This window comes from Etheostoma cragini, chromosome 24, assembly GCF_013103735.1.
Source record: "Etheostoma cragini isolate CJK2018 chromosome 24, CSU_Ecrag_1.0, whole genome shotgun sequence".
NCBI lineage: Eukaryota > Metazoa > Chordata > Actinopteri > Perciformes > Percidae > Etheostoma > Etheostoma cragini.
In genome coordinates, this window is record NC_048430.1 from 8,608,283 (window position 1) to 8,617,320 (window position 9,038).

A 9,038-nucleotide genomic window follows, 5' to 3' on the forward strand; every position below is an offset into this window, starting at 1 on the left:
GTGATTGGCTGCTTAGAAATTAAGTGTTAACGAGCAGTTGGACAGGTGTACCTAATAAAGTGGCCGGTGAGTGTAAAACTCTGCAGTTCTTATTTCTTACTTACAGCAAGACTTTTTGTGTCCTTGTGAGCACGCACACACACACACACGCACACACACGCACACACGCACACACACACACACACACACACACACACACTATGTAACTATTAGTCTTTGCCAGATCTTCCTGTTGACCCTTCCTATGTCTCACACAGGACAGCCTGGGGCTGACAGGTGCAGAGTTGTACACGTGAGCGAGCCTGCCCCCTTGTGGCGTTCGTGCACGTCATGTAACTTAAAAAAAAAAAGCTTAGGTTTTGTGTTTAAATCCTTTTCTGCCACCACAAACAAATTTTTTTTTTTTGCCAAATTCTATTTGTATTCTATAACGTTTTCAATGATGTTAAGTATTAGATCTCTCCAAACTTAAAGGGTACGTCTAAAGATTAAATCCTCCTATTTTGGTTGGATAAAATACTAAATTATTTCTTTACCAAACAATATTTAGTTATTTTTTTATTAATTATATCTTATTAGCCAGACCATTTCTCTTATTTTTTAAGATGTCGCTGTATGCTATCAGATGTTCTTTTCATTTATAGCCTATAGATTTTAAATCTGATTATGTGTAGTCTACTAATTGTACATGTATTTAAGCAGCGCCTAAAAACAATAATTACTGTGGGCTAATAATACAAGTATGTCTGCAACAACTGTGTCCTACCAATAGGTGGTAGGAGTTAAGTGGTTCAGGGTGTAGTAGAAGAAGAAATCTATCTGAGAGAAGGAAGCGGCGAGAGGTACCACATATCTGCTGTTGTCTTGGACAAACCTGCTTAACCTTCTCCTCCCTCCAAGTCACATTTTAAGTTTGTTTGAACAAAATAGTATAAAAATGTACAATAGTATTGATACACTGAACTAAAACCGCATTTAATTGCTACACGTAAGCCTATGGTAAAAGCTAAACGTACTTTATTAGCTGAGAGGAGGAGCCGGTGACCGACTAGAGTGATCCATCCTCCTTTGTGATTCTCACACAGACGATCTTTGCACCCTGCAGTCTAAGCTTGTACGTTTTGTACGTGAGAGTTAGCCTGCTTTTGTCGAAGATGTTCGTTAAAAACGTTAGCAAAGCTTGTCTTTCTGGGCTGAAAAATGTCTCTGGGCGAGGACACGTGGCCTCTGTGGCTGCTGCAAGGTAACATTTATGTATACAATAATAATAATATTACTTTTGAGGTTGAAATGTGTTTCAAAAATGCCCAGCATCGAAAAATATCTAACGTTATGTAGCATTAACGAAATTCCTACACAGTTAGATTTATGAATTAGTTATATTAAGTATTTATAGTCCATTATATTGGGAAATAGTATATGTTTACGGTTGTAATCAAGTCGTGTCTGTAGCAGAGGTCGCAACAACCTTTGACACACTTTCCTTCAAAACAAGCCTGTTAAATCGATGGAGCTTTATTTTGAAAAATGTAACCCATAGGCGGAAATGCAGACTTTAAAAGTAATACGTAAAAGAACATAAGATTATCGAAGGTTGTAAAATTCAATGTCAACATTTTTAATGGTCACTTATTAGGGGTCTAAGCCCGGGGGGCTGGGAACTACGCAGTTCACACAGCAGGGGTGTTTGTCTAAAGATTATTTTCCTCCATATTCTTATTCTTCTCGCGTAAAACTCCCGCCGCAGCCTTTAAAGCCCAACAGTTCAAATATACGTAAACAACGCGTAATTACGTTGTTTAGGCAACCAGTTCAAATATACGTGAACTCTCACACGTGAACAACGCGTAAAAAACGTGTGATAAGACCAGAGTTTTCGGGGTCATTGTGCTATTAATCCATGGGCTACTGTTGCATGCAAGATTGATACACTAACTAAGTTGTCCTTTTATATGAGTTATGTTCAATTTTTGTTCTATTTTTGCACTGGTTGACTCCAAATATAAAGAACTGTTTTGTTAACACAAATGCTTTTGTGGCCTTGCTGTGTGTAATATAAATACATCTGTGATATTCATGTTTCATTTTATTTATTGATTTATGTATTTGTCTTTATGGTCCGACGACCTTTTTAACATTCAAGTGACCTCAGTGCAGCACACATATTTTAATAGCCCAGTTTTTCGTGAATAGAAGTGATGTTCAGGGATTGACTATGGACAGCAGGGTTGAAGTTTTACAAGCTTTTAAAGAAAAAGAAAGCAGAAGGACCAGAGGGTGTGGAAAATGCTTTAGGGCTCTGGGACATGGCGGGTTGAAGCTTGGACCTCGCTCATAACTGCTTGCTTGCATACTTGTTTTTTTAATTGTTTTTTTATTATACATTATTCTGGTAAAAGTATATACAAATAAACAACTGTCAGGACTCCCATGTAGAGCTGAAACCGGTAACTAACAATTTATGTTAGTGGTTCAACAGAAGAAAAAAAAAAAACAATATTCAACTGTTTTAATAATGCGTTCACCTTTTAATAATTATTGAACTTCCAGCTGTGAGGATTTTCTGTTTTTCTTATGTTATCTTTGTTTAATAGTAACCTGTTGGTTGGACAGAACAAGACATTTGATGACATTACTTTGGCCTTTGGAAAGTTCTAATTAGCTTATTCCATTTTTTCAGTTTTTAAACATCTCATGATTATCGGAGAAAGTCATGGATAATAAGAATATACCGTTAGTTCAGCCTTACTGCCAAGCTAATGGTAGCATCTTAAACTTAATATTACACTTCCCATAATCCCCTGCTGCTTTACCAAAGTGAATGCACTTGTCATGGGTTGCCAGATCAGCCACTCGCTGACTTTTAAGAAGAGTAGGCTTTGATTGGTTGAATTCTGTAATTCCTCCCAGGCTGCACAGTCAGGCCCAGGAGGTCGGGCATCAAGTCCCCTCCACCCGTCCAGAGACCTCCAGCGCCAAGACCCTAATGGACATCGGGACCCGCCGGATCTTCAACGAGGACCATGATATCTTCAGGCAAAGCGTCCGCCGCTTCTATCAAGAGGAAGTGATTCCACACCACAAGGAGTAAGTGGAAGACTGGCCCGGGGCTCCCGGGGCTCCTGGGGCTCCGGGGGCTCCTGGGGCTCCATGGGCTCCCAGGGCTCTCAGGGCTCCCAGGGCTCCCGGGGCTCCACCTCTGTTTGAAGACACTGTCAACCTTTATTGTTGCACATTCAATTAGACAACTACAATGAGACACAAAACAACATGAAAGACACTTAAGACGACCACAGAGAGACGGACAAATGAATCGATTGCTAGGGCTGGAACAATGTGCATTTGTGTCCAGATTTGATTATTTTAAGATACACTGGTGCTGATTTGATTTGTATTGTGATTCTCATTCCTTTCTAGAGACCATAAATCATGAGCCATTTCTAAGATAATGCACATCACATGTCGGTCAGTCTGACATTTATCTTATTTGTAAAGAAGTACATATGTAGATATTTAGGTGAATCATTGGTTAAAAAATCCTTCTACATACATAAATACATAGAGTTACACATTATTCCCCCCAACCCTATTAATTGCTTAACCTTCATTGTCTTTTCCCAACCTCACTACAAATCCTTTTTGCTTGTTCTAGGTGGGAGAAGGCAGGTCAGGTGAGCCGGGAGGTGTGGGAGAAGGCTGGTGAGCAAGGCATGCTGGGAGTGATGATACCAGAGGAGCACGGAGGCATCGGAGCGGACATCTTTTCTGTGGCTGTCACATGGGAGGAGCAGTGAGTTTTCTTCAAAAAAAAAAAACCCACAACTAACCACATCTTAGATCAAACACTATCTTGTATTACTTTTTCTAATGAGGTTTTGTTCTGGTCTTTGGTCAGAATGTATTCCAACTGCACAGGCCCGGGTTTCAGCCTGCACTCCGACATCGTCATGCCCTACATCTCTAACTATGGTAGCAAGGGTCAGATTGAACGCTTCATCCCCGAGATGACTGCTGGGAAATGCATCAGCGCTATCGCCATGACGGAGCCAGGAGCAGGCAGGTCCGGACTCCAGCGTAGATGGAACATCAGCCTGCATGGCACTAATGTGGTGTAGCTTCGGTGACCCGGCATTTTTTTTTTCTTTTTCATTTCAGTGATCTCCAAGGTGTGAAGACGTACGCTAAGAAGGATGGCAGCGACTGGATCCTCAACGGCAACAAGGTAATGCGTCCTAAGAGCAACAAAACTCATTCACTCAAGTCATTTCACTGCGTCTCGACTTCACCTTGAACTTGTTTTTGCCCCGTCTCAATTCTCCAGGTGTTCATCACAAACGGTTGGATGTCCGACCTGGTGGTGGTAGTGGCCGTGACGAACCGCGAGGCGAAGTCGGCGGCGCATGGCATCAGTCTGTTCTTGGTGGAGATTGGCATGAAGGGCTTCCAGAAAGGACGCAAGTTGGACAAGATCGGTTTGAAGGCCCAGGTACTGGAGCTCAGTGGCTCGGGGACGATGGCGTTTCCATCAACCTTCCACCATCACCCGCTAGAGTCAGTCTGGTGTCATGCACAGGATTGACGTAGATTGGTGATGCTTACTGCAGATGTTTTTCTTTCTTCTTTCAAAGGATACAGCTGAACTGTTTTTTGAGGATGTGCGTCTCCCAGCTGACGCCCTCTTGGGGCAACCCAACAAGGGGTTCTACTACCTGATGAACGAACTGCCTCAGGTGAAAGGAACATAGGGACAAGGTTCAACTTACTTAAGGACTGTTTAGCATTCTCATACCTATTTTATTACAAGGTTTTCAAACTGGGAGAATGGAGGGGGTTCAGTTTAAAATTCAGTGGGACTGCCACTTTCTAATAATGTCATCATCTCTGATGTCCTAACATCTGATGTTGATCTGATGCTTTCTAAGATGTTTAATCTTAGAAAGCATGGAAAAAAGGTATTTCAGAAGTTGCCCAAAATTCACTTTTTGGGCACTTTCACTTTTTTTTAGATCAGTATAAAAAAAAATTCAATGACAGTTGTCTTTACACCCATGGGTACACAACATATCTTAGTCAGAGCCCCTAAATATGGGAACTGTAGTTCCTTAGAACTAGAATAGAAGTAAGACAAATATACCAATCAGTGTCAAAAGCAAAAATATAAATTTATATAATGTCAATCAAAGTATAGCATCTTTTAATTTTTCCCTTTTGCTTTACTGATCTTCCCTTGCATGAACTTGGTTCTGTTTGTTTAGTTACTTAGATATCACACCCAAGGTACTCTGTCAAATGGGTTACTAATTGATTGTTTGGCTTTAACGATTCTTCACGTTATCATTTCGCGGCGAAGGAGCGTCTCGTGATTGCTGGCATGGCCATAGCGAGCTGCGAGTTCATGTTTGAGGAAACCAGGAACTATGTGATGCAGAGGAAGGCTTTCGGCAAGACCATCGCTCATCTACAGGTCTGTATAACAAGGCGTTCTTTAGAAGTAGTCTTGTGTACTTTCCCGTTTGTAATGCACCGTTTTAGCTGTGATTGGCAGCCCAGATTTGTACAATTTCAGGTTTTGGACCACTTCTCTGTCTTACTCAGCTACGTATTTTGATATATTTATCACACACACACACATACAAAAAGAGAATGAATATATCATTGCATCTCCACAGACTGTGCAACACAAGCTGGCAGAGCTGAAGACGGAGATCTGTGTGGGCCGCACCTTCATAGATAACTGCCTTCAGCTCCACGCTGAGAAACGCCTGGACGCCTCCACCGCTTCCATGGCCAAGTACTGGTGAGAATGTGCTTTTTTTTAATCAACCAGCTTGTAATCTTGTAATAAAAGAAAACTACTATTTGCTAATGTTCCCTGTGTTCTCTGTAGGGCTTCTGACCTCCAGAACAAGGTGGCCACTCAGTGCCTACAGCTCCATGGAGGCTGGGGCTATATGATGGAATACCCCATCGCCAAGTAAGTGTTTAAACAGGATAACCTCTGGGAGGAATGCCACATTGTTTGTATTCCAGTCATCCCAAGTTGCCAAAACTGGTCTCTCTTGTCTTTTCCAGGGCGTTTGTAGACTCGCGTGTTCAGCCCATCTATGGAGGCACCAATGAGATCATGAAAGAGCTCATTGCTCGCACCATTGTCACCCAGAATTGAGAAATATGGATGCTGTTATGATGGACGAGCACTGGGGAAGGTGTGGTGGATTGCACAGATGTTTTGTAGAATGTGTCTGAAACTGGGATAAATTAGAGAAACAGTCGAGAGAAGTCAGGGAAGGTATTACAGAACGCACGCTTGAATTCGTCACATCGATCAAAGGATTAAAGAGAGAAAGAAATTATGTTCTTCCTTTTAAGAATGAAAAGTTAAATTAGTTAATTTACAGGTTGACAAAAAAATATGAAAGTGCACTTATGGATTAACAAATTAAAGGTTTCATTAAATGAAATATGTGAAAAAATGACCTATTTTAATGTGTGTTTCTGTCCATTTACCACTCACTGAAGTGTCTTTATTGCATTGAAAAATAATAGATCACAGCTAAAAAATGTTTTTTTTGTAAATGAAAGTGTAGGTCGTTTTTGTGTCCAATGTATAATTTTAGGAGAAATTTATTTATCAGAAACATGACTAAAAATGTACTCCTGTGGCTGTCCCGTTGGTGAAATAAATAACGTGTACAGAGGTGTTTAACTGGCCAGTGTTATTCAGTGTCAAAAGAAGTTTAAATATTGCAGATTCTTCCATTGTGTCAGCTAACGTTGAAAAATATCGGAGATAGATTTAACAAGTTAGTTATTTTACATCACTTTAAAGGAGTGTGCAAGGGAGTGAATTGAGCTGAGATGTGAGGCGAAGGGTTGGAGATGAAATATAAATTTAAAAAAAACAACCCATCCCCTCGTGCAATGCCTTATTCCCACCAATAGGTGGCAGTGAATACATGGAGAAAGCTGGAAGAGAAATAACAAATGACTGGTGTCTATTTGATTCCATTGTAGCACAAACTCCAGGGAAAAGCAGACTGTTGAATGTGGCTGGCTTGTTTACTTAGGTTCATAGAGTAAACACTTTATGCACCTTGGGTTAATGTGTAATTAAAGGTGCTGTGCAAATAATATGACATGTCCTGTTGCATTCTCATGTATTTGCATTTTTGGTGGTGATGTGCCTGTAGATGCACAGCATGCCAGTCTGACTCTGATGGCCGAAAGCCCCACATCAGTACCAGTGGAGGTGGGAGACAGCATTCCCACCACACCTCACCTTGGGGGGGAAGGGGGGGACAGCACTGCAGCTACTGCTCACTGATGCTTCCTCCACCCCTCCTCTCTCTCTCTCTCTCTCTCTCTCTCTCTCTCTCTGTCATCTTCTCCTTATAGTTCTCTTCGTCTGTCTTCCCCCTCCTTCCTGTCATTGCCCCTCCTTTCCACTCTCTCCTTGGCATCACATCCATGTTATCCCCTTCCCTCTTCTCCTCTCTTCCCCCCCTCCCTTTCTCAATGTTTCCTCAGCAACAGCCACACCCTGGTGCTCCAGCTCTGCACTCATTACCACTGCGGACACACTGCTTCCCCTTTCAGCAAAGCAGCCCATTATGGAGATGCAGAAGCTCTTTAAAATGACTCGACATTTGACTGTCTTGGCACCTGCTGGCTGTTCTGCCTGGTGTCATGCCAGAGTATATCTGTGACTAACTCTGTGCAGGCATTTGTTGCATATTTGCAATCCAAACATGTTGCACACATTTCATTAAATCACAAGAAGGGATTGCCCTGTCATGCATATTGCAGCCACATGATTCCGTTGCGCTTACGCTACTGCATTTACGGTAGCTGAATTTGCGATGGGAGGGATCAGAGGGCCCAACACCGCTCTCATTGTCGCCACAGCTCTGCTCTCACACAAGGGTATTAGTGCCGCTCAGCAGCCTGAACCTCCAGGTAAGAGCTGGAGCCCTTTGTTTATCTGTTACTGACAAATAAGGCTCTATAATTGCACAAACCAGCATCAGTGTAGATTTTCAGCTATTTTAATGCAACACCGGCAGCTGTAAAAGTTACTTTGAAAAAGTCAAGTGTATATTATTAATGTTGGAATTGCTGTCTACACACAGCTGTTGTGTGTGTAAGCGCGTCATGGTGTTATGTACAGTAATGTATAAATTTAGAGATATGATATGAAAAGATGGAATAGAATGTCGACATGACTTGCTTGGCTTTCTGGTGAAGATTTTGGAGTAAAATGCCGGTGTTTTTTCACGTGGAGAAATGTGTTAAATTATCTTTTATTTGCGGTATTTATTGCTGTCTTGCTGCGTCCCTGCTGCGCCTCTTCGCTGCAGCAGCCTGCGCCTTTTGTTCTGGTCCACGCCTGTATGGTGCTGAAACCGGCGCTGCCCCTCAGCTATACACTGCAGTAGCCTACGGGGGGGGGGGGGGGGGGGGGGGGGCAGCCTAACCTGTGAAGAAAGGCAGGGAGTTTATTATGTGGAGGTATAGATTATTTTGGCCGTAGTCGTCTCTGTACATGTAGATATTGATTCATGTCTTGCCCATGGTCATGCCTTGAGGAGATGGGAGTAGTCCAGCTTGTAGGTGCCACAGCCGGTTGCCCTTGCAGTCGTTACCAGCTTAGATCAGCAAAAGGTACCATGGCTTACCTTGGATCGGATGGACATATTTAAACACATTCATTTTAATAACATCCATGTTGTGTACTTAAAGGCCCCATGACATGACGCTCTTTGGATGCTTTTGTATAGACCTTAGGGGTCCCCTAGTACTGTATCTGAAGTCTCCTTTATATAGACCTTAGTGGTCCAATAATACTGTATCTGAAGTGTTTTTATAGAGACCTTAGTGGTCCCCTAATACTGTATCTGAAGTGTTTTTATACAAACCTTGGTGGTCCCCTACTACTGTATCTGAAGTCTCTTTTATATAGGCCTTAGTGGTCTCCTAATACTGTATCTGAAGTCTCTTTTATATAGGCCTTAGTGGTCTCCTAATACTGTATCTGAAGT

The 9,038-nt window shown here is 42.0% G+C and overlaps 2 protein-coding genes across 3 annotated transcripts in view; both read left to right on the forward strand.

Moving 5' to 3' along the window:
- The first annotated feature begins 1,021 nt into the window (after window positions 1-1,021).
- acadl (acyl-CoA dehydrogenase long chain) lies at window positions 1,022-6,554 on the forward strand. 2 transcript variants are annotated; one of them, XM_034865089.1, is made up of 12 exons: window positions 1,022-1,243; window positions 2,911-3,087; window positions 3,653-3,790; window positions 3,896-4,060; window positions 4,156-4,222; window positions 4,322-4,486; window positions 4,629-4,730; window positions 5,351-5,464; window positions 5,670-5,797; window positions 5,888-5,974; window positions 6,073-6,205; window positions 6,236-6,554. In XM_034865089.1, exons 1-11 carry the CDS (start codon window positions 1,155-1,157, stop codon window positions 6,164-6,166), a joined length of 1,326 nt encoding a protein of 441 aa, XP_034720980.1. In that variant the 5' UTR covers window positions 1,022-1,154; the 3' UTR covers window positions 6,167-6,205; window positions 6,236-6,554. The 2 variants fall into 2 exon arrangements, with proteins under 2 accessions (XP_034720980.1, XP_034720979.1); XM_034865088.1 differs by having other exon boundaries at window positions 6,073-6,554.
- A 1,355-nt stretch (window positions 6,555-7,909) lies between these two features.
- LOC117939225 (microtubule-associated protein 2-like) overlaps window positions 7,910-9,038 on the forward strand; it is a 58,559-nt gene continuing 57,430 nt past the window's right edge. Inside the window, exon 1 of the mRNA XM_034864335.1 lies at window positions 7,910-7,956. The gene's annotated coding sequence lies outside the window, so the exon portion shown is untranslated. The remainder of the gene's footprint in view (window positions 7,957-9,038) is intronic.

Excerpts from the sequence above, each read along its gene's own strand:
- acadl (XM_034865088.1), top strand. The coding sequence starts at position 1,155 with ATGTTCGTTAAAAACGTTAGCAAAGCTTGTCTTTCTGGGCTGAAAAAT. Across the intron at positions 3,088-3,652 it reads GTGATTCCACACCACAAGGA|GTGGGAGAAGGCAGGTCAGG; the intron begins GTAAGTGGAAGA and ends TGCTTGTTCTAG. Across the intron at positions 3,791-3,895 it reads GCTGTCACATGGGAGGAGCA|AATGTATTCCAACTGCACAG; the intron begins GTGAGTTTTCTT and ends GTCTTTGGTCAG.